The sequence below is a fragment of the Xiphophorus hellerii genome, chromosome 8 (assembly GCF_003331165.1).
Source record: "Xiphophorus hellerii strain 12219 chromosome 8, Xiphophorus_hellerii-4.1, whole genome shotgun sequence".
NCBI classification, from domain to species: Eukaryota; Metazoa; Chordata; class Actinopteri; order Cyprinodontiformes; family Poeciliidae; genus Xiphophorus; species Xiphophorus hellerii.
The window spans coordinates 18,980,681-19,006,816 of record NC_045679.1 but is presented as its reverse complement, the minus strand read 5'-3'; the positions used below and the strand labels follow the sequence as shown (position 1 = coordinate 19,006,816).

Sequence of the window (26,136 nt, the reverse complement as noted above, 5' to 3'; positions counted from 1 at the left end):
CAAATCTGTTACAAAACTGATCAAAATAGATAGTTTCATCTGCATCTTTGGCTTTCCCTTATTTTTTCTCTTTTTGATTGTCTGAGGCTTGAATTAAAACGTTTTCACAGATTTAGTAATTGAAAAAAGCCAAAAAAGGGGAGGATTGAAAGTTTCTCTTTTATTTGTAATATGCTAATATTGTTATCCCATTTTTACAGTGCTTGCCTGGCTTTTTGCAGTGCTCTCCAAGGAGCATTTTACAGTTTCTTCTTTTTTCTCATAGCCTGAAATGATTTTTTTTTTGTTTTTCTGTGAACTATTGTACAGGTTTTTCTACTGATTTTGTGAAATTACTTGATTTGCTCCTGGTCTCAAAAACAGCCTCCTTGGTCGTTACTTCTTACAAAGGATTATATTTAGTATATATATTATAGTTTCCTAATGGCAACAAATACAATTTTGATTTTACCTCATATTGGAGATTAATTAAAAAAAATAAATAAATTCTGATGTGACTATTTTTTTTTAGTAAAAAACCCTAACAAAAACCTGGTCACATTTCCTCATGTAAATAAAAATCTGAAATGTGTAACTTGTTTGTCTTCCTACCCCTTCACTCTGACACCCCCAAACAAAGGTTAGTTCAGAAGTCACCAAATTAATAAGTTATCTGCTGTTAGCATTTGTCTTACAAAATACTCAAACTGATTATCAAATTTGATCTTCTAAAACCATTAGTTACTCTGAAAAACAACTAAACAGGTTTGGAAAGCAAGTTTATGGAAGCTGTTTGCACAGATCTATCATTGAGTCTGCTTAATATTCTTGTCCTTCACGGTCTGATGTGTGATGCAGACACACACTGACACACCAACCCAAGATTAATGTGGATAATGAAAAAGTTGTTTGCAATCTAATGGCCATTTTTAATCACTGAATCATATCTTGGCTTCCTTTGAACAGAGCTCAAGTAGTAACTTGTACATGAGTTGTTTTAAAAATGATCTGTACTCCTAAACATTTTCATTCTTTTTATTCGTTAGTTACATTGTGTTTCATATTGCTATGCAGCTCCTGTGTGGCTGCTGAACCTCAGGAAGAAAATTGAAGTGAAAATGTTCAGTATGCATTATTTAATCTTTTCCTTGGAGTCACTGTGAAGAAATCATTGACTAAAATACAGACAGGAAATAGAGTACTGAGAAGGTCGAACACATCATAAGAACCTAAGATTGAAATACAAAAGACACTTGTTACCTACAGCAAAAGACAACTTTCCTTTAAAAGAAATGTTTTGGGGCCCCATTTAAGTTGTCCGTAGTCCTGCGATTGTCCTTGCAAGAAATATTTGACAGAATATTTTATCAAATTAGTCTGAAAATTCAGTTTTCAGTTTGATTTATTTGTTGTAGAGCCTAGTTTGGTAATTCGCATTAGCGCTGGGCTAGGTTAGGTTAGATGAGGTTATCTGAGCTGCTACCTTGGTCAGACATAGCCCTCGGCCTGTTCTTGTTCCTGCTTTCCTTCACCACCTGCATCTCTCTCTTTGTGGCTGTACCTCCACACACACAACCAGGATATGGCACTGTGACTCAGTGAGCGCACGACTTGTCCCTGTTACAGGGACACAAAAGTACACTGTGGGACCACAATGCTATTCGCAACTTTGCTTGTGATTCAGATCGCACTTTACAATGACATTTTTTTGACACATCTTAACAGCATTCTGCCAAATAAAAGGATTGTAAAAGCTGTATGAACTGAAGCATGTGTCTTTTTTTAAATTCTTTTCTAGTATAAGCAAGTGGAGCAATACATGTCTTTCCACAAGCTTCCAGCAGACATGAGGCAGAAAATCCATGACTACTATGAGCACCGCTACCAAGGCAAGATTTTTGATGAGGACAACATTCTGAGTGAACTCAACGACCCACTCAAAGAGGTGAGACAGCTTCACTGATGAGACATATGAGTGAATTCAAACTTTGACCCCATATCATTTCCTGTTTGATGGAAATTTTAAATTGGATTTTAGAATACTTTTAAAAAAAATACAGGGAAAAGTGTTTCTGACAGCTGGTGTCACATTTGCAAGAAGAAAAAAAATTCTCTAGGGTGAACTTTGAATGTTTAATTTTGCACAAAAATTAAGTGAGTATTAGGTTGAAAGATGTGTGTGTGTGTAGCGAGGGGCTAGTTTATGTCTGAGCTCTTAAGACTCAGGTGTTAAGACAAAATATTTTGCAGGGGTAGTTCAGTATGTGCAAAGAGGAAAACCTTGCATAGACTGCCAAATGATCTAAACAAATTTATTTTATTTTGTAATATAATCTAAAACCTGAATGGATTGTAAATGGTGTTTGTTGTTTATAACATTGATGGATTGAGTATGGTGGTCACACTTTTAAAATTTTGCCAGTTTTGAATATTAATTTAAATAATAAATGAACAAATTAAGAAAAACATGCTCAATCTGTTGTTGGAATTTGTCAATTTAGTGCAGAAATAAATGTATTTTTTAGCATTTATTTACTAAAATCACATTCTTGCATTTTTTTCTGCAATATAGATGGATAGATGGATGGCAGGCACAAATCACATGCTTTGAAGAATCTGTAATCACTGAATAATTCAGCCCAGGTATCATTTCAGCACAACCTAAGGTGTTTACCTACCTGTAAACATAGTGGTATAAATAAACAATAAACAGATTTATTTTGAAGGCCTGCATAAATATGTTTGCTTTCGGATATTATGACCATTTTAATGGTAAATACAAGAAAAACATCTTCTCTGGTTTGTAATTGCAAACAGCCATACTGTTTCAACACTGCTGCATAACTTCCAACTCGTATTCCTGCTGGCTGCCATATGACAAAACTTCAAAAAGGCAAAGCCAAAGATTCCTTCTCAGACATGAATGCTGGCCCTCTATGAGAACTGTTTTCTGTCTAATTCATTAATTCTGGTGCATGACTGAGGTCAGAACTCCATAGCGTTTGCTGACAAACACATCTGAGGCTGCGCTAGGATTCTTCTCTGTTGCACTCATGTAGCCAGCAAAACATTGCAGAGATTGGTTATCTTTTTTGTTAATGTCCCGTTGTCACTGGAGGAGAGTTATCGCTCATGTGGGGTCAGCAACACAGCACTGCGGTTGCCAAGTGCCCCGGCCTTCCATCTGCACAGCAACAGAGATGCTACGTACAAACAGACAACAAGCTCCTAATCTCCTGCTGCGTATGAGGGGACAGGATGAGACCAGCGAGATGGCTCACAGCCGGCACCAGAGGGCAAACTCATCAGGATCTGATTTATGTGCCAAAAAGTTTCCTCTCATGAGACATATGGGAAGTGCTTGGGAATTATTAAGCCTAAATCAGCGCTGTGTGTCCAATTTCATTTATGTTTGCAGATAACGGTTCAGAGATGAAAGGTTTTGGAGGGTTTTGTGTCGGACCACCTATCTGCTTGCTTGCTTTTCCCTGTGTTCAGGTGGAAATAAGTGAATTATTTATGGCATGAGCGTATCCATTTCTTACATCCCTGTTTCTTTTTCCTCCGCCAGGAAATTGTCAACTTCAATTGTCGTAAGCTTGTGGCCACCATGCCTCTGTTCGCCAATGCCGACCCCAACTTTGTGACAGGGATGCTGAGCAAGCTGAAGTTTGAAGTTTTTCAACCTAATGACTATATCATCAGGGAAGGCACGGTTGGGAAGAAGATGTACTTTATTCAGCATGGCGTCGTGAGTGTCATCACCAAGTTCAACAAGGAAATGAAACTAACTGATGGATCCTACTTTGGAGGTAAAAAAAGAGAATATTTTTTATTATCTGGCTTTTCTACACACTCACATAAAAATTCTATATATATTATATGATTGCGTCAGCCTGCTCAGAGTCATACATATATATGCACATGTAACATGCTTAGACAGAAAAGCCGACTAAGGCTTGTGTTTGATGCTGTTGGAAGTCATTGTAGATTCTCAGTAACCAGTGTCAGACGTTAGTCAGCTTCGGTGCTTACATAATCTCTCATCTGGTTGCTGGAGTGGGCCAAGGCGCGGATCAGGCATCCCTTAGGACACACACAGAGGTCCCTCCTCCACACTCACCCTCGCATGCAAAAACTCCTCGCCTCCTCTGTTCGTTCTTGCTGGATGTATTTATCATGAGCAACTGAAAACTCTTCTGCTTGAAGTCAGGAGCACCTTGCTACTCTCACCCTGTCACCATGCTTTAAATCTCAAATTTTTATCCTCTTCAAGACATTCCAGATTTCATACATTTCTTTTTTTTTTTTTAATGTCACTTGTAATTTCATTGCAGGTTGTTTACTCTGCCAAAATCTACATGCAGACATTGCTGTGTCTTATTGAAAGCAAAGCAAAGTTTCCTATTTTAGACTGTCTTGCATTTTTTATCTCTTGAGCTCACCCCTGCTATGGGAGGAGGGTAAGTCTAAGAATACCTTCCCTTTGGTGTGTCTGTTGAATGCACTGTGACTCGTTGACGGGCTAAAGGAGGCAAAAACAAAAAGTCTCCCGGTTGAATCATCAAAGTCCATTATTCCTGTCCAACACTGCCTTCAAATGTCTCTACACCTTTGCTCAAAACAGGGAAATACTGTGCCTTGGAAAAGTATTTGCACCTCTTCACCTTCTCCACACTTTTGTCACATAAACACCATCCTTAGTTTATGCTATTAGTAACTTTTGATGTACTTTATGCATATTTCATGCGATAAAATAACTCGAAGATGTGATGAACATTGGTATTAAATTCCGCTGATTCAATAGTTTGTCAAACAACCTTGAGCTACAATTGTGACTGCAAGTGTTTTAGAGTGTGTCTCTACTGTCTTTTAACATTTAGAGGCTCATTTTATCTGCAGATTCTTGTTGGCAAAAAACTCAAGCTTCCTCTACTTTAGCCTTTACTCCATATTTTTTATTCCCCATCTTTTTTCAATCATGCATACCATCAAAATGTTCATTTTTGGTTTCATTTGCCCAGAGTATCTTCTTCTACAAGTCTCCTAGGTCCCTTGCATGGATTGTAATGAACTGTCAACAGGACATCTTGTGGCTTTCTTTCAGCAAAAGCTTCCTTCTTGCTGTTCTTCAATAAGGGCCAGATTAGTGGAGTGCAAGGCTAATGTTTGTTATTTTAACAGATTTTATTTTCACCTGGGCTATGACAGCTACTTCTCCAGAATTGCGTTCACACTGCAATGTGTCAAAGAATCCAAACTCTTTGAAAACCCTGCTCACCCCACCTTGCCAGTGGTGGTTCTGCACCAGTTCTGCACCAGTTTCCTTCACTGGTTCTGAACCAGTGAAGGAAATGACACAATAACTCCAGAAGACGACTTCCGTCTTTGCAAAGCGTAGACAAAAGTTGAGTGATGTCAGATTTTGTAGGATTTCTCACAACATATTTTCCCACTAACATTAGACTCTTGTGTTTATTAAGTTGTATTTACCCAGAATGCCCTGCTCTGTAGTTTGCTTCCTGCTTCTGAAGCGGTCTCCGGTCTGCTCACATCCACATTTCCATTCGAAACCACCAGAGTTCACTTCAACTGAACTGAGACTTAGGGTTTAGGCGGACCAGAGTTTTTTTGGTCACTTCAGAGTTTGATTGCACTTTCACACCTCCCTGCAAATCTTTCTCTGCAAATCAACTAGAGTTCGATTAAATCGAACCAAACAAGACTGCTGTGAATGCTCCTTCAGTTTGTGATGGTGTTTTTTCACTTATGTTTTCAAATAAACCCCTGATGATCAGTTGATCTATCGCATAAAATAGATTTAAGTTTGTTTTTGTAACATGACAAATTGTGAAAAGGTTCAAAGGGGTATGAATACTTAGATGCCTTAGGTAACTCTTTGGGAGAGTCGGGGACCATCTGGCATTGCTCTTGTAGAAAAAAAGCCATAGGAAACTAATAGCATAATGATGAGCAGGACATTTGGGAGGACAGTAGGTCACAAAGCACCTTCAGCCATGGTCATTACTACACCTGCATGCTGAAATAACATCACCTCAGGGCCAGAGTGGATGGGATTACATATTACTATCACACAGAAGCTCAGCAGTGAAGCCATTGTGTGGCTTTAGAAATAATACAGCATGATGCTAGAACAAGACAGACAGCAGACCAGAATCCCTTTTGGGCCTCAGTGTCTTAGTCATACGGGACTTACCCTCCTCACACACACAGGAGGAAAGCGGGTTGCCACAAGTGTATATGTGACACATGACGTGATGGTAAATTATCGTCAACGCTCCAGGAGTCAGTGGTTATGCTTTGTGACAGCACAACAGACACGTGTCAAACTGCAGCATCATGAGGAGTGATAACTGGTCCCTGACGTACACGATCCCACAGCAACACCCGAGGTTTTCCAGGTGACGGGGATGATATTTCAGAAGAGTTTTAAAATTCATTTCAGGGCTCCTATTCTCTCCATGTCAACACAGAATTGCAAGCCAGGACAACAAAAAAACAGAGGTAGTTGAATATGTATAAGGTGCTAAACCAGTGAACTTGCCTGTCAAATAAATAGCAAAAGTGGGTAATAGATCTTGTTTTTCTAAGTTTCTACATTCTAAGTCTTCCTTAGAAGCAACAGTAACTTTTTGTAAGGTTCTTTAACCTACTTGTTAAAATGATTGACAAAACTGTAGGGGGGACATTACTTATCCAAACATAAAATGTAACCTTGGCATTAGACGTATGAGGAATTGGCTAAGTGAATGAAAAAGATTCAATATTGCTGATGGGTTTTTCTTTGTTCAAATTTTGCAAAAGCTATAGCTTTCATTTGTCTATATCAGTATCAGACAAAACATCATTATCTACACACCCACTGCTGTTTAGCCCACTTTAATCGGATTCTTAGTGTCAGGTACATTTATCTCTGGATGTTGCCATTGTTGTATCATATAAGCTTATTAGTTGCATAGCATGCTGCTTTAAATACAGACCAACCATCGACTGTACTTGTTTTGACTCTTGTATCTCCCACACGTCTGAAACCACATGTGACATGATGCATTCTTCTATCAGCGTCTCTCATCCTCTATGTGTTTGCCAGGTTCGCTAAGGAACCTCTTGCTGTAAAGGCTGCTTTTCCATTACAGCAGTGCTAACACCTTCTTCACACTCACACCTTGAGAGAGTGTTGCTTGCACATCTTGCACAGTCTGTGCTCTGCTTCCATGATGTATCATGGCAGAGCCAAGAAAAATTACACCGTAACAGGTTAACGTTGGTCATGTGAAGGAAAGTGGTAGACTGTGTACAGGTGCAAATGTAAGTGGAGGTCAAAGAGTGTTAAAACAGATACAGGACAGTAAATGAGGGGGTGGTTTATTTAAAAAAAAAAAAAAAAGGTATTTTGCTTCAGTCAGGCACTGCAAATGTTAAGTTACTGTTACGCTGTTTATCGTACCATGGATGTTGGTGTTTGTAAAAACACATTTTACTTGGGTTTCATTGTGAAAAAAATAAATTTCCTTTTGTGAAACACATAATCCTGCTACATCTGCTTAGGTATACACGTCGCTTGTGATGTCAATGTGTTCAGTGTTAAGATGAAAGGTGTCAGATGTACAGTGTGCTGCTGAGTCAGAACAGAATAAGTTATTTTGCTATGACATCACTATCACTTTTCTTTATAATTTGTGTTTATTAGTAGTAATCACTGTCAGACCATTTGGAAATGAAAGTTCTAAACTTTATACACAGCTTTTGAGTAACACCAAGTGATCAAATTCTTTGCAGGATCATTCAGACTCCAGTTTTGGTACTCTGGATATTTTTAAGCAAATTCCATTTTATCTGCACGCTTCCCATGAGGTTCCAATAATCCACTTGTACGAGGCAAAAACATTGACAATAACTTTATCTGAATTCAAATTGTCAAGATCCTGAGCATGCTCAAAGCAGTGTGGTGCTAAAGATGTACCAAAATAAACGTATTCAGTTCTAATGTTGACGCGGTTTATCTTTTCCTCCTAGTCGTTCAAGTTTTGTGCTTACATTTGATAGTTATTAAAAGTAGTCGAGATAAAGTGGATAAATATGGATTTTTAAAAGAACAGAAAACTGCTGCATTTTTGGTTTCTAGTATGGAATGCTTGAGTGGACTTGTGTGAAGATGGCCTCTCTGTCATTGTATTATGTAATATTCAGCTTCAAACATATACTTCACAGTCTGAATTTTGGAAAATTCTCACTTTAAAAAGTGTTTCCAAAAAATGCAGCATGTGTCACTATAAACTCAAATTGCATGTTGTAAGGTAATGTGGACAGGGCCTCAAAAGACAAGCTCTACTGTCTTGCAAGTAGGCAGTGTTGGGAATAAATTATTCTAAAAGGAATTTAAGTGAATTCACTTAAATTCCTTTAAGTGAATTTAAGTGTGTCACTTAGCCTTTAAAGAATGCCCTCTTTAGGGTGTAGCTTACAAGCCAACAAAAGAAATTAGAAACTGTTCTTAGGTGCCGTTTTGCTGTGTTAGCCCTTAAGAAAAAAGTGACGGTGGACCAGCGCTGCATTTTATTCTTAATAAATGGAATTTCTGAATTCAACTTACTGACTCTTCTTCAACCTCAAACATTAAGAACCTAAATGGGGAAGGGATCATTTCCGCATTCTGCATGCAGAGGAGAGTGTACATGGCAGAGCATGAGATTCAAGGTCAACACGTACTCCACAAGAAGATTTTTTCTGGTCGTGACATTTATACTTTAAAAGAGCTCAACTGAAGAAATCCTTTAAGGTCCCTTCTACTACATTTGTATGTAATGGTTATTGAACACAACAGAGAAATAAAAAAAGATCTCACCTGAATATGTTAACAAGAAGCTGGAAGAACTCCCAAACCAGGCTACAATTAAAGAATGAAATCACTTACAGCCTACAGTCATGGGACATAGAACTAATTTCTCTGTTTTTGCAAAGTATGTAAACAATTTAAGTGGCGTTAACAGGTACCTGGTAGGACATATGAGTAGCGATGCTTTTCTTCAAATGGATGTGCACTGTGTACAATGATTCTGCATTAATAGAGGTAGGAAGTTAGGGTGTTTATATATTGTGCTGCTCAGTGATAATGTGATCAAAGTGATCAATGGGGACTACAAGGAGAATATAGATATGTTGCTGATGCATTGTTCTGCTGTTGTTCTTGTATTTCATCGCATCAGAGACAGGAATACAGGTGGCTGTAAAATCATCCCCAGCTTTAGTTACTCATTACATTTTAGAAACTGATGCAGTGCCTAGGAGCCTGACAGTAAAGCTAAGTACGGTATTATATTATGGGACTATTAGCTCTCTACAGGATGATGAATTGTCTTAGCATAATGACTGTGACAGTCCTGCTCATGAGCTTCTCAATTTATTTACATTCACATTAGCTCTCCTTCTCCCGAACCTTTTGTTCTCACAGATTCATCTATATGATAATGTGTACAGTAATTACTGGGATTTTTATGGCCTTTATGGCCTTTTGCACGCTGCAGTCCTGCTACTGTTTCCTTCATGTGTTTTTCTTTGTACCTCTGTGTCCCTGTCATGCAGAGATCTGTCTGCTCACCAAGGGCAGACGGACAGCGAGCGTACGTGCAGACACCTACTGTCGACTCTTTTCCCTCTCTGTTGACCATTTCAATGAGGTTCTAGAAGAGTACCCCATGATGCGACGTGCATTTGAAACTGTAGCCATCGACCGCTTGGACCGCATTGGTAAGACCCAATTTTTTTCTCGTTTCTAATTGATTGGTTCTGTTGCCCGTCATCATGCCTCGTTGTCTTGTCCTAATCAGATTCCGATTGCCCTTATTTCCTCATAAAAGCATTGTGTGTACCATCTTGTGCTGCATGACCTGTATGCTACCTTTTCTTTTACTTGTGTCTGTTTTTTTTTTCTTTTTCTTAAATAACACAAAAGACAGTTCTGTTGTAACCTGTCTTAATCCTTCTAATGAGCAAAAGTAGCATTTTGTGGTTGGATTAATTGGAAGGCGGTGCATGTCGCTGTCCGGGAGGGAGTCTAGTCGCCCACTTCTTTGGTTTGGTGTTGACCCCCCCACTGGAAGCCACCGAGTCGATGGAAGCTAACCTCACGTGCATGTGTGTCTGGCTCTCTGTACACTCATCCAAACTCCTGGGTATGAGCAGCACCCCACCCAATTACAGATTTCTTACAAAATTAATATCAGGGACAAGAGAAATGTTACCATCTGGTGCAGCTCAGTTGGCTGTCAAGCAGGCTCCTGATCAGTATAACACACAGTGCCTTGCAAAAGTATTGATAGCTGGTTCTTAGATTTTATTTTATTTTTTTAGATTTTGTCTGAACCACAAACTTCACTGTATTTTACTGTGGTTTTATGTAATAGACCAGCAGAAAGGAGCATAGCCAAATAACCCTTCCTTTACCTTCACCACCTTTACCGAGGCCCGCTTGGATAAAGTGACCGTTTTCTGGTCTTTAACAAACATCTGAGGTTTTCACAGCTGCGTCTGCACTGAGATTGCACACAGTTTAACTTTTACTATACACAGGTAAGGTCAAAATGAATACCACTGGCAGATTTTAGTTTAATTAATCTTTTAATTTTACCAACATGTTCATTATGGCATCAAGTAACATCAGTGTTTAAGAGTGACCCAGCCAGATCCCAGCTACAATCTGGTAGAGAGTCTGTCAAGAATGCTAAAGAGTAGGGTAATGGCACAGAGAACATCCAACCCCCAAGAGTTAAAGGAGCTGTATTATGCATTTTCCAGGCACAGCGTGCCACGTTTTAGTACAATCAAGTAAACATGCTACCTTCCGTTCTTATCAAAATGTTTTATACATCTAGCATCATTTAAAATAAATTTGAGTTTGCAATTAGATGTCTTGAAATTGATATCCTACTCATTTCTACACTGTGTTTTCAGTACCATATGACAACAGTGCTCCTCCATGATGCGGTTAACCACTATTAGACTGAGTAGTAGTTTGCACGATGAGCTCAGCAGATATGCAGTTCCACCAGGTGTTTGCTAATTGCTGCTGCCACTAGTCTGGAGGAACTGAGTGTGGGAGTTCTTTGTGGTGTGGGGCAGAAGCTCGACTGGTGACTGCCACTCCAAAGAAGAGCTTTTGGTAAATAGGCGGTACTTTGTCTGATCTGGAGATTCAAGGCTTCCTCAGACATACAAGAAATAATCAAAGCAACACTCCAGGTATGTTTTGGCTGAAGGCATAACATTGTAAGATGATTTAAAGCTCAAAAAAGTCAATTTTATAGGAAATCTCTCCCTCCCCCTTCAGCATATCATTAGAGATAAATTGTCAAAATACCAGTAAATACACGCAAAATGGTCATCAGAAATTACAAGAACAGTTTCAGACCAATAAAACTTTTTAAGACATGTCTGTCTCATTTACTATCAAAAACAAAGCCCTTGTAAAATACTTTGTTTTTGTCTATTACACAAAATCCCAAAAACACATAGTGAAGTTTATGGTTTGAAAATGTGGCATTGCACAAGAGGTATGAATATTGTTGCAAGGCACTCTACTACATTATTAACCAATAGATCTTACTCTAATCAATTGATAAAGTGAAATAAAAAGAACTTTGCCATGAAAGATTAAAATGAGAATTAGTAATTTAGTTTTCAAACCACACGGACTTTCCAAAGGGGCACATGTATGTACAGTATGTTTGAAATCTGATCAGACCACTCCATGTGAATCATAAATGCTTGAATCATTGTTCAGCTACAACACTGCAAGTGTCTACAAAGTATCATCCTGAACAGTCGATGTCTCAGAAAGTCCTGTGCATCTTGTAAGATCTGGTGTCACAGGAGCTAACTGAGATTACATTCAATTTGGGTAATCCTTATAATTTCTCCCTGAATTTTTCCAATATCACCATTCCTTTTAGACAGTCTGTAAAACAATAAATCCTACAGTATTATCAGGAAATATTTTTAGTATTTTTTAGTGACATGCACTGAAATATATTGTGGTTCTTGAAGTACACAAATACAGTAAACTTTGTAAAATATACACAATTTCACTCAAATGAATTCACCAAGTGGTGCCTCTCAATGACGTTATTAAACATAACCTTGGCCGTCTCAATTTAAAATCTTTTCACAATAATCCACTCTTTTATTGAGAGAAGGGCTGAAATGCTTCATAATATGTTTCTGATATACTAATAAACATCTTTTATTACAGTAAAACATTATTATCCATCAACATAAATAAAGACAATATACAAAAGTTGTTAGAGTGTTTCAACTTGAATTTTTTGGATCACTTCTGGCTGTTTTTCATTATCACGGCCCTGTCAGTGGATCACTTTGCCATGGATATACATATTCTTGCTTTCGAATTGCTTTGTAACACAAAGTTGACTCAAATTCAAAAGCACTTAGTTTTCGGGTCAGATTGATTAACTGGAAATCTACTATTGGTGTCTATAAAGTTGGAAAAGTCTCTATAGGTGACTCTAATATGTCATCAAGTCAGCTGATGACTAAGAAAAATCTACAGAGCCCTTCAAGTACTTGGTGTCAAAATAAATTCAGAGATGCAGCAGCATTTGGGTCACTGGAGCTGGAAAAGGTAAAATAAGATTTTGTGAAATGGTTTCAATCAAAATATTTGACTTTAGGATTCAAATACATGTCTGCCCTAAATTATTCTTGCCCCTAGCAGATTTAGACTTAAAGCAATGTTTAAATTGATCAAACGGGGTAATAATAATAATAGTAATAGTAAGATTTTGGAGTAGACCAGCAAGAGGAATCTGACTTGAACCAGATGGAGAATCTGAGGAGGAAGCAAAAGATAATGGGTGTCAACCTCAAAGACAAATTATCAAAATACAAGTTGAACCATGAAAAGGCTAGTCAAAAATTACAAAAAGGATTTAATTGATTTTTACTGTTTGTCAACAAAAAAAAATCAGTAATTATTGAGAATAGAAGCATTTGTCATCGTTAAAGTTTTATTTTTAAATCTGTGAAATGTAAAAAAAAAATGTAACAGAGGAAAACGATTTCTCCTTTTGGAAACAATTCTCCTTTTGCATTGTTGTATTATCTTTTGACAAATACCTGTCTCATATTCTATCAGAAACAAATTTCTTTCTGATGTACTGAGAATATTGTCTGTATTACCTACTAATATTTTCTTAAATTCAGAAATTTATCAGACGTTTGTTCATCCGGCTCATGTCGGCAATTTCAAAATGCACATTTAGATAATTCTGAATATTCTTTATCCTTGTATTTCTTCGAGAACGTTCTTAAGCTCACATCCAGCTCAAAATATTATTTGTTTTAATTGAAATACAAGATTTTGTTGAGAGAAGATGACTTTCATGGTTTTGTTGTAGTTGTTTGTTTAGAAGTCGTTCATTGTTGGAATAATATTTTATCCACTTGAATCTGGATTATAATAGGAGATTACATTACAATTGGTGAAAAGGTATCTGTCAGAGTAAATCCTATTGCATCAAGTCAAGAGCTTTGTAGTAGTTCTTTCCTCAGTAAGCATTTGGCGAACAAGGAGAGGAAAGACCTGACCTCCAGCAGAACCAGACTTGGTATGAGCCACCCTGTGACATGCATGTCTGCCTGGGCATGGAGGACATTTTTCTGATTTCTGATTTTATTTTGGCACCTGGGAGGCTCTGTAAAATCTTTTATTTATTTATTTATTTTCTTAACAAAGGTAGCTAAGCACAAATCTGCAAAATTGAAAATAAATTTGTATTTATTCCTGCATCAAACCCCATTACATCTGTAAAATATCAGTTACAATTTTACACCCGACAGAAAATAGCTCACCCTTCTGTACTTTCAGCATGAAGTACATTGAACTAACCTTTAGCGTTGCAAATGAACATAACTCAAAGGAGACAAGGTAGCATTTTTAGAGAATGTCCTTCAGGGAAATGTAGGGTTTTGTTTCAATGTGCCCTTTAATGTCAGCTGGTTAACCTATATTTGCCCCTTGTATAAAAACTGCCAGATGAGTTAGCTTCTCACTATTATCATATATTGGAAAGTGAAAGCTGTGCACACCGACACAGTTCAGAGTGCTGCAGAGCAGATTCGTCCTTTCAGTCTAAACATGAAAGGGGTTTTGTCTCATACGATGGAAGATATTTTGTCATGATCAGTGCTGGTTGTATCGTTTCTACATATTGACTGCATTTGGTTACCTGCTTGTCTTGCTCTTAAAAAAAAAAAGAAAAAAAAAAGTAACCATGCTTTGAGAACAATACTATGCTGCACATTTGACGTTATCCTTTATCTATCTAAAAATTGTTTGACCAGGAGTCCATCTTGAGACGAGCTCATCTCGTTTTCAAGAATGCCCTGGCCGACGAGTAGGCACCAGGTAAACTTCTTATTCTGATTCCAGTATTTGGACAGGGCCAGACTTAACACATTCAGCCTTGCTAAATAAATCCAGTCTGAAAATTAACAGCTTGACTTGTTGCTGAAGGTTACATTACTTGTTTAATTTCTGCATCTTTAACACATAACTCAAGTTACCCACACAAAAAACTCTCTACATTCTGATGGACACATTAAAATGTCAGCAACTGAGACAATCAAAGAAACAAAGAGATCTCATCCAGTTCTACATGTCATTTTTATTTGTAAACTAATCCTCAATGAAAAATCACACGATTTATGGTTAGCTGTGATTGTTGAGCACTCCAATTCTGTATGAATCCTTTCCTGAAAGTGCATTCAGAAAAATCATACCTCAAATTAGTAAGAGTTTTACTAATGCAACACCACATACAGTTCACTATACATTCAAGATCCCATTTCATTATTTATTCATGTTTTCACCCAGCAGAAAAGTTTGTTTCTGATTGTCTGACTTGAAATGTCTGTTCTGTCTTGTGTAAAAAAAAAAAACAAGGAAGATTTAAAGCAGGTGTGGGTCATGCTGGTCCTTGACGGCCGGTGTTTTTCTGCATGATCACACCTGATATCAACAAAGTCATTAGCAGGTTTTTCAATTTGAACTGAAAGTGTTGGAGCTGGACCACATCTATAATGTGCAGGCACAAGTCCTCAAGTACTTTAACTTCCCACCTCCTCTATAATAGACATACAGATTACTATGTGCCATAAACATCTTACCTTAAACTGAACTGAACTAAAGTTATCTAAGACGTGGTTTGTAGTAATAATGTAATCATTAAAACTAATAAAGAAGCAAATTAGGGAACATGTACAACACATTTAACCTTTACATTCACTTTAGTTGTCTAAAACCAGCACAAGATACAAAAAGCTAACACTACTGTGTCCAAAGTTTTCAGTATTTTTTTTTATTTCTTTCCCTGAGACCTGTAAATATAAATCAGCATTAATGGGACCTTCACAGATGTGCAAGTTCCACTTGTCGTGTGCATGGCTGCACCGCCGTACCATCGCAGATGTTGCCTTTCTAACTGTGCGGCGATAACAGCAGGCTGGTCCCTCCTCTTTAGCCTGGAGGATTCAGTATCCAGAGTTTCCAAAAAATAGGACATTTTCAATTGCAGCATTTCAGACTTTTCCAGTTTGTGTTAGTCTGTCTGAAATGAGGTGCAGCCAAGAGAAAAATGGTGTGAGTTTCCTGATTTTATGTGAGTCTCACCATGTGTAGATGAAGAAACCAAAATTGTGATTGATGCTGTCAGAGCATAATGTAACTTTTACCACACAATTAATAGTCATTTTCATGCATTACATTTTATTTTAATATGGATATTTCTTTACAGTTCTGAGAAATGTGCAAAGGAACACTAATGTTGAAATCCACAGACAATAGTGACCAATTTTCAAGATTTTACATGCACACAGTCACATTCACAGTCTGATGGTGACAATCTTCAGGATAGTAACCACAGCTGCCCTGACTGCCATGCACCGGTGCCGCTAGGCCCTCTGACCACCACCAGGAGGCAAAGCCAGTGAAGTGTTTGCCCAAGGACACAATAACTGAGACAAGCAGAACGGGGATTCGAACTGGCCCACCGATTACTGGACAAACTCCTGTCCCGTAACTATCATCACCATCACCCCATTTGGATGATTAGCGATGTTAGCATTATCTGTAAACAGCGGTCTCTAGAATGTAGACTCCTTCCCCAATGTACAATTTGCAAGTTTGTTGTAATTTGATCACACATCCTGGTATTTGATGAAGTGTGCTCACTGTGAGAGTTCACTGGTTCAATAAAGCATCTCTAACGCAGGAATAAATTGATATCCTGTTGTAGCTTTTTGCACACCAAAAACTTGGGTACAAAAAGTTTAGCGTTTTGGTGCATGAAAAACTATATTTTTAAATGGTTTACAAATACAAAAAATAGTCTTTCTCCATCAATAAATACTTCTACACTGAAGAGTATTAGAAAAGTAAACTGTACAACAGAATCAGTAGTACAGCTGTTCTTGGCACTTAAGTGCTTCTACACTACAGAGTATTAGGGTTAGTACAGGTTGATAGTGCTTACAAAATGTTGTATTCACTGACCTGAAAAAGATCAAACTTTTGAGTTCCCGACCAGTCAGTCGTCAGACTTGCTGGAAATTTTACTCTGCTCATCAGCAGATTTCTTAGTCCACATTTAAATATCACCATAATGTAAGATGGTGGTATTTCACATTTTGAATTGTTACTATTTCAACGTTGTACACAAATATGAGTGCTTTCAAAATGTAATCATATTTTCCCGTATTGTTTCAGTCATGGCTGGAAACGTGTTTTATTTGCTTTATACATGTTTGACTAGTGGGTTGCTAAGTCTTTAACTATTTCTAATATTTAAAGTATAGATGCAGAATAGCTATATGTCTTAATACAGTCAAAAGCAGTGTTTATGATTTTTACTTGGTTTTACAGTAGTAGTGAGTAGGAACATTTCCTAATATGCAGAAGTGTCTTGTTTTAAAACAATTATGTATAAATGTCTCATGGCTTTTATTTTAGAGTATTAATTTTAAAACTTCAAAGTCATAGATAAAAATTGTAGCAATAATTCAATTCATAAAAAGCTTTTTATGTTTAATTCAATATGAGTTGTGCCTGCAGATTTCCTTTTTAATAAATATTGTATTACTTATAATAAGTCCATGCTTTCCACTTTTACATCTGTAGTCTCAGCTCCTTATCTTGTTGTATATTTTTGGAAATTATTTGAATGCAACAGATGCTTTTCTTTGAAATATGATTTTGCTTAGACATTCAGAGCCACACAGTATCACATGAAGTTTTTATATATGAATGGCTTTGCATGTGTGACCATCCTGGAGGCATACCAGCTTAAAGGAGCTGATAAAGTCAAATACTTGACTGTAGTCAATGTGAATGTAGAGCATATATCATGTATGACCTGTAGCTCTATAAAAACATTTTTCACCTTTAGGCGATTAATAAAGAAGACAAGACATCCAGTAAAGATAGATGACTGAGGAACCAAAAACAACATTAAGGAAATTAATAGATAAGACAGAGGGCACATTGCACTGCAGAGCAAATGTACAATTATTAAATGTTAATGGTGACATTTTATTATAGATTTAAAGTGTTTTTAATTTAAATGAAATTAGATATCTATTATTTTTTTCTGAATTAAAACTGATCCCTGTTTGAATGTGTTTCTGACAAACATAGCAGTTCTCGTTAAAACAGCTCTTAAAATAATGAATAAATGTATTTTCATTCTAATCTACAGTATTTGACCCTTTCACCTTTAAAACTGCCATGTAAGCCATCTTGTATGTTGACAGTAGATTAACAGTCAGCCTGTGGTGTTTGTTTTAGCTCTTTATTACCCGACCTCGTAGTAATCGTTGCAATCCTAGTGATCCACTTCAAACTGAGTGCTGGATTCTGAAAATAAAATGCTCCAAAAGTGACATCAATCTATTTTCAGCAGCTACAGCTGTAAAGCAATATCTTATAGCTGAATGCATGGCTTGCCAGCAGTCTTGAGTGCAGCAAATGTGGCTAAACAGTAAACTATGTGAAGAAATTCTTCACTCTCAAGGACAGGATTTAATGATTGATTGAATGAAGTGAAAGCCTTCACCACGCTGAACGCCCTCTCTGTCTTCTTTACTGACAATGCTTCATGGCCTGTCAATACAGAAGGACAACAATAATTATAGGAAACGCGTCCTCTAAGAACAGTCAGACATAGTCACTCAGGGTAAACATGCTAAAAATATCTGTATTTTGAAATCTGGTCATTTTGAGATACATCTGATGTCTTTAGGAGCTCCTACTGTTGCTTCCTCTAGAAGCAAGAAGAGGTTGCTGTTTAATAAGTAATTAGTCCCATTTATTTTCATAGCTCAACCATTTTGACAGACTGGCAAAAAAATTTCTGTGTCCTAATAGAACATACAATAGTCTCCAGAAATTAGCGGTACTCTTGGTTTCATCCATTTCACTGTTTTAATGCACCCAGTTATTTCAGTTTTCTTTTCTTTTTTTTTAAATTGCTGTGTGTATGAGCAAGTTAAAAAAGAGCCTTATTTGCCATTTTTTTTATAGCTTAGATAAACCTTAAAATTATGTATTATAAATGCTTCAGATACTATTGTTTAAATCCTGAGGGGTGCTTTAAATTATTTTGTTTGGTGAAATCAGCAATTTGTTACCATTGGATCAATGTATGACTGTACTCCTAGAACAGTTGGATTTTTCTAAAGATTTAAGCATCATTAGCATTCTATTTAAACAAAAGATTAAATCATTTTAAGACTTTTTACACATTAATAGCTGTACCAAAAAAGGGAGTTCTTCTTAAGTGATAAAAGAACATGGTTCTAATACCAAACCCTAAATTTTATTTCTAAATTTCTGTTATTACCATTTAACTGTACACCAAAAAAAAAACCTGTTGAAATAGTTAACTTGTTCTTTAACATATTCTGTTATAAGTGAGATTAATTTCCATTAATAAACAATAAATATACAATTATCAAAGACTGAGATAGCAGAATGTTTTCTTGTGCCAAATTGTAGTGGTTATTCTAGATGTCCCTGTGACGTGGTTTAGCTAAATTCTCATTGTAATTCAAAAGAGTGAGATTTAATTTCATTCTCAGAACTTAGATTTTCTGTTTTCTGTCTTTATAAAGTGTCCAGTATTGTGGCGTGTGGGTACAAATCATCCGTAACTCCTGTGTTTTGACCTCACCACCCTCATAGTCTATGTCATCATGTCGCACCTTCAGTAATCTTTGTCTCTTATATGTCCTTTTCTTTTCTCAGACTTTATATCTTCTCATAGTCATGACTGTCAAAATGTCTTTCAGTTTTTTTTAAACGTAGCAGTCCTTAGTGGGTCTATAAACATGCAGCTTCTGAGCCAAAATTTGTACAATAATTTCTTTTTCTTTTTTTTTGCTAAAACAATGGACCTCTTAACAGGTTAGAAATTGAAGTTAGGTATGCTTTGGTATGACTGAAGCATACAAGCTGCATCTTTATCACCCAGAGTTCTGCTTTTCTCTTATATATCCAAAGTTCTCCATTGCTGTATGTGGTGACTCTTCTGATTGCGCGTCAACAGGGAAGAAGAACTCATTGCTGCTGCAGAAGTTCCAGAAGGACCTGAACGCCGGCGTGTTCAACACACAGGAGAACGAGATATTGAAGCAGATTATCCGTCAGGACAGAGAGATGGTGATGATGGTGGACCGCAAGCAGTCAGTTACCGGGATGAACTCGACTCCAATGTCAGGAAACTCCATTATTAACTCACCAGCCCAGCCGCCATATTCCACTGCCTTTGGCGCCGCTCAGTTACAGCAGTCCTCTGTACCCATGACCTATAGTGCTTCAGCTATTGCCAATGCCTCTGTTGCTCGCATGCTGCCAGTCGCTGCCGCTGCCGCCGCTGTGGCACAGGGGGGATTCCCTACATCCAGTCTTTCCCAGGTTAACCTGAATTCCTCTTCACAGACAGCACTGCAGCAGGGAGCGATCATGTCACCCTGCTCTTTCACAGCGGCCATGTGCAGCCCACCCGTTCAGACCCCGTTGGCTAGCCGAAGCTTCCAGTATGGCTCACCAACAGCTTCCCAGCTGTCGCTTATCCAGCAGCCCATTGGTCAACCTTCTCTACCCACCCAACAGCAGCAGCTCGGTCAACAGCCGGCTGCTTCGACTGCCGCTGCAGCCTCAGCAGCACAGCAGCAGGTCCCTTCACCTCAGCGGGGAGACATCCACAAGAGCACGCAGGCTCTCCAGTCTGGCAGCTTGAGTCGAGACGTCCGACACCTGTCGGCCTCCCAACCATCACTGCCACATGACACGTCTCTGGGGCCCAGAGCTCATCCGGCTTCTGGGGAGTCTTTGGCCTCCATGGTGCCACCGACAGCAGCAGCCATCCAGGGAATAAGTCTACAAGGTGGCATTCGCACTACAGTGCCCCAGCGGGTCAGTCTGTTCCGCCAGATGTCGTCGGGAGCTTTGCCCCCAGTGCGTTCAGCCGCTTCGGCAGCGGCTGCGGTGGCAGCGGCATCATCATCAACCTCGACCCAGCACAGGGAATCCCCTGGATCTAGAAGAGATTCTGTCCTCAGCAGTACAGAGACTGAGCAAGACAAAATGCGTTTTGCATCAAATTTATGATTCCATACATCTTTCCCTTACTTTCTTTTTTTTTTTATTTATGTGTTTCAATTCATCTTCAGGATGGGTATAGAACAAAAGAGGCAAAAACGAGGAATTTCTGAATTTATTTGTTACTCTCCAACTTTCCTCTAAAGTAACCTCATACAAATCTTATATGTATATAAGCCCTTGTATAATATTTTAGACATTTTTGTCTCCCTAAACTTAAGAATGTATATTATACAGATACACGTGAATGGATGTTTGAGAGTGTGGATGTGTGCAGGTGCAAGTGGGTAAAATCTAACTACAATATTGGCAAAGGCAATTTAAAGCTGTAGTATAAAAATGAGTCTTCCTTTCTAAGAAATATATGAAATGATATATCATGTATGACTTTTTGAAATTATTTTTATTTGTTTTGTTTCTGTCATTTGCTTTCTTTTCTAACTGGAATGCAATATGGATTTTGTTCTTAACCTGATGAAGAGGAAAAATGTTTTCTCCTGTTAAGCAGCTTTAGGCATCACTGTGCGATTATTAATTCAATTATCTCTGACAAAGAAATTCTAAAAGCATATACTTATGATAAAAAAAAATCTCCTAACAATTTATTGAGCCCTTGCTTGAGTGATCAGAATAAATACTGTAACTGTGTATTAAGTTGCTCCCAGAGATGAGAATACAGTCTTCTGAGCCGTTATATCCCCAAGGCAGGCTCACATTCAAACCATGACAGTGTTATGGGTCCAAAGGGAATAGGTAATAGAAATGCTGCTTTCTTTGTTTATTTCTTTGGTGAAGCAAGAACGTGGATATGGATATGGATATGGATGGATGATCTTGTTTTTTTTTTTGTTTTGTTTTGTTTTTGTTTTTTCTATTTTTGATTTCAGATGGTTGAGATCTTACATAATGTTGCTTAAAAAAATTCTGTGTATATTTATAATATTTATAAACTAAAGATTATCACCATTATGCAATAGACTGTGACATAACAAATACCTATATGTGTGCTGTAAATAGTTTTGTAGATCTAGGATTTACAGATACTGTGTTGTGCATTCTCTATCATAACAATGTCTTACTTCTATCATCTATATGCGACAGAGGTTAAGTGACAAAATACGTATGTTTCATAAGAGATGAGCAAACCTTAATGCAAAAACTAGCAGAACTCGAGGCAGAGAAATGTAGGCTTAAAGGACATTTATGATTCCCTCTCTCTTCTCTGGATGTTTGCTGTATTTAGGTGTAGCATCACATATGGTTTTGGATCAGCTGAGTCCACACAATATATAATTTAAAGAACTTGATTTTTGTCTTTCAATCCAACGTGGATTAGTTTTTCCCATTATCCCAATTTCAGTTTTAAAATGATTTCACTAACGTTACTGATTCATATTCATATTGTAGCTTTTGAAAAGTTATTTAAATTGTCCCCTATTTGCAAACCGGATCAAATATACTCCAATGCTGCCATTGATTTATTTAACACAACAAGGTTAGATGTTTGAATTGGAGTACTGAGTTAGGTTTTCTATTTGACACTTTCTTTGTTTACAAGAGCATGGCAAGCTAGCAATAGCTTATGCTAACTACATAGCAGGCAAAGGGTTGATATTATCTCAAGTAAATAAACAAGTATTTTCTTTAGTGTGAAGTGTAAGTAGAAAAACAATCCACTCACATTCACATAGTTATGCAGCACAATTTTACCTTTTGACATTTTCTTTTTAATTTTATTCCTCTGAAAGAGGTTTAGTGATGCTAAGGTTTACCCGGTAACCACAGTAAGGTTCCTTTTTGTCTCTTTCCTTTCAGAAACGTTTAGCTGCCCAGTTAGGAAATATATTCAGGAGCAGTATGTCGTTAAAATGGGATACTTAATTGTTTTAACGAGACAAGTGTTATATCTCGTTAAAGTGACAAAGTTTCTCATTTTAATGAGATATAGAAATACATTCCTCTTATTACGACTTCTTGAAAAGGCATAAAGAAGCTCCCACTGACTCTCCATCTTCTCACTCAGTTTCTTCTATTAGCACTCAAACATCCTGCAATGTGTTGCCAATTTACTGTTATGGCTATAGTCATTTAAATGAGAATATATTTAGGTTTTAATTGAATATAAATCTCATTTTGAGTTTCCTAGCTCTGTCAGTAAAATTATTCTATTTTTTCTTACACAACTATTTTTGACAGAGTTTGGTTTAAATTACTAGATTCTTGCACCAACGTCATAGAATCCAATATTTGATTTAAAGAAAAAGGCCTTCAGTTTTAAGTTTGCATAATGATTTTATGCTTTTTAAGTATTTTTTTTCAAAATCTGAACTTATTGAACAAGCTATGTGTAAGGTAAAAGATTATCTTACATGAGAAACTTGCTGCTATGAACTAAGTATTTCACAGGACCTACAATAAGTATGCAGCATAATTTTACCACCTTAACTTTTCTTACTACATTGTGTGAAAAGGTCATTGTTTAATTCAAACTGGTGATAAATGAAGAATAATAAGAATTAAAATAAACTGGAAAGTTCCTAATAAATGACTGAAAACAGAGCAATAAACCAACTGTAAAGACGAGTTTATCATCTGCAAATTATGATGTGATATTTCACCAGCAGCCTGACTTTTATGGTTTCTAGCAAACATATTTGAGGTGCGTAACATGACATAACTTGCAATGATTCTCTTCCAAAAAATGGATAATTATCAACTGACTGAGCTTCGGATAAGAGTGATGCGAGTTTTTTTTGTTGTTTTTTTTTTAGATCAAAACTATATTTTGTAACAGTTTGACATTTCCTAGTCTATGTGTGATGGTGTGAGCTGTCAGGCTGAATACTCTACATAGCTTCATATAACACATATAACAAATATATACAGCCATCTCCAAACACACAACCAGCAGAAGAAAGAGGAGAAGTAAAGTCGAGAGCTAAAAAGAAAAGATAGGCAATATTAGAGGGTTTTGGTACTGTATCATTGGTGTATTTTCATTAAAGCATATCACAGACACTTTATGAAGACCTCAGGACATTGTATCAATGGGTAAAAAGGGGCAGATTAAAAGTGGATGGTAAACAAAAGCTGGTTTGCATTAAGGTTTCTGTCTCATGTAAATCCATCGTGTTGGGCTTAGATACTCTAAACTGACCCGGAGATTGAGGCATGAAAGTATAAAGTTAAGCAAGAATAACACACTATTATCCGAAGACCCAAATAAAAGCAGCTATCGTCACTGCTTGCAGGTCCATTCCGTGCACATACAATAGGTTGCACATTGTGCTCAAGGCCTTACTGCTTTCTCCTTAATCAAATGTGACAAATTCTCAGTCAATTTTGATTCAGAACTGCCGCTTTCATGGCACCAAATATCTCATCAGTTCATAGTGACTAAGCCCGTTGAGATACTGTTTTAAAAGATTAAAAGTCTTCACCCCAGACTGTGTCGATAGTTCACTAATACAGTCAACCCACCACTGTCATGAAAGCATGCGTTGTCACAAATAACTTAAATAGAAACTATCTCGAAAATGTTGACGTTAAATGTTAATGTTAGATTCTCTTTTGTTCACTGTCCTTCTGCCTAGATGTTATCTGTGTGTTGAAACACAAGCATTGACTTTTTTGCATTGACGGTCTGAAGTATTTGTGCCTAAAACTATCGCCATGTTCCATCCTTTTTGTTGCGGGCATGAGCCCGCCGCACACTAGCGTCACTTCTGCACACGGCTGCGAGTTCACTCTTACTATACTCTGTGTGTGTTCTGTGTCTCAGTGTTTTTAGACAAGAAAGGAAATAACAATAATGATGGCCAAATGTCTCAACGTGTGCAGCTGGTGTCTTCACTTGGGGTGAAAACTGCTGGAGGCGGGTCTTTTTTTTTTTATTTTCTAAAACTCTCGACTTAAATAGAAACGTCATGAGGTAATGTACAGATAAAAGAAGTGCAATCTTTAGACTTGCAGATGTATCACAGACTTGAGACATTGTATAAATTTGGAGCACCTTTATACCTTTCTTTGTAGCTAGCCACTGATGTAAAAGGTTGAGTACTGATGCTTGAGAAGAAACTGGCCAAAGCAAAACATTCAAAGTCTTTGTCTTTGTTTTTAAATTGCACTTTCTGACTTACTAATGAAAAGATAGGGATTCTTTCAGTGAGGTTAGCTGCTGGATGAGATAGAAAAGGGAGCGATATCCCTGAGAATTTGTGCTGCCCTCATCTTGTTTGAGTTTCTAAACGGGAGCGGGTGGGGAGGTGTTCTATTTGCAATGGAGAGCGCTTAATCGTGAATATGCCATAGTGTATAGGAACTAGTACACAGTTGAGATGGATTGCAGCACTGTTGGTTTGTGCTGTTTTTGATACTTGCCTTTGGAGGGAGAGCGTCCCGACTATGTGCTTTTTTTTTCACTAAACAAATCGCTACTAACTAGCATACCGGAAAGGGCATTATCAGTGATGTATAACACAGAATAACGAGCATCCACATTAGGAATTTAGAGACTGTCAACAAACCAGCACGCATATTATTTATGTACATTTCTTTTTTGTGGGTTTGTTGGTGTTTTGGGGAGCAAGATGCAAAAACAACTGATAACATTCACGTAGGATGAACCAGATTTTTCTTTGGTTTTGATGATCACAGGTTTCATTATGTTTACCGATAATGTGAGTTGTGCAACCCCGGCTCACATGGTCACTGTTCAGCTTATTCAGATAATCCGAGGCTTAGAGAAAACAAACTGTCTGGTGGTTGCTTATAACAGAAGAAAGAAGGATAAATGTAAACTTTCTTACGATAATATGCAGACAAACAGTGTTTGTCAAAAACTCTTTTTGATTTTTTTTTTCATTTATTTTGTTTGTAAATAATAAACCTTGAAAATATAGAAAATAAACGACATATTGTCATTTAAATCGGGTGTGACTCATTCTGTTGCATAAAACATGCAGGCAGATTGTGGACTCATTTACAATTTGATTATTGGAGAAGAAGGTCCGGGAGTATTTTTAGATGTGAAGCAGTGATTGAGAGGTTCACAGAGTGTCTTGGCTATATGTGTGTGTGTCAGCAGTTACAGACAAGGTGATTATGGCCGAGAGGGGTTTCTGTTCATTATCTACAAAATCCTAAGCTTGACGGGCAGCTGAACCCTCATGAGGAGAATCCATCCTGGTGAGTTTTAGCTGTAAAGACGGCCAGAAACTGCAACTCCTACAGATGTTAGCCTTGCTTAGCAAAATTTATATCAAACCTTGATAAGTTCTCTCTATCCGATGGAAGAAAAACAGAACAAGATTGAGGGCTTTTTTTTTTTAACCTGGGACCTTTTTGAATAACTTAAGGTAATCTAACCTGCTTGATGTTTTAGTAAAGGTGTAGTGTTTTAAATGTGCCTTCAGTGTAAATTTTTGAAAACTATGTGATTGGTCAAAATGTTTGTCATTTTATTG

The 26,136-nt window shown here is 37.4% G+C and overlaps 1 protein-coding gene across 1 annotated transcript in view; it reads left to right on the top strand.

The window, feature by feature from the left end:
* Positions 1-25,599, top strand: part of hcn1 (hyperpolarization activated cyclic nucleotide-gated potassium channel 1) — a 76,311-nt gene extending 50,712 nt beyond the window's left edge. Inside the window, exons 5-8 of the mRNA XM_032569946.1 lie at positions 1,778-1,924; positions 3,551-3,791; positions 9,583-9,747; positions 19,617-25,599. Of these exons, the coding sequence (XP_032425837.1) occupies positions 1,778-1,924; positions 3,551-3,791; positions 9,583-9,747; positions 19,617-20,680 (1,617 nt within the window). The 3' untranslated portion in view covers positions 20,681-25,599. The remainder of the gene's footprint in view (positions 1-1,777; positions 1,925-3,550; positions 3,792-9,582; positions 9,748-19,616) is intronic.
* The last annotated feature ends 537 nt before the right edge of the window (positions 25,600-26,136 follow it).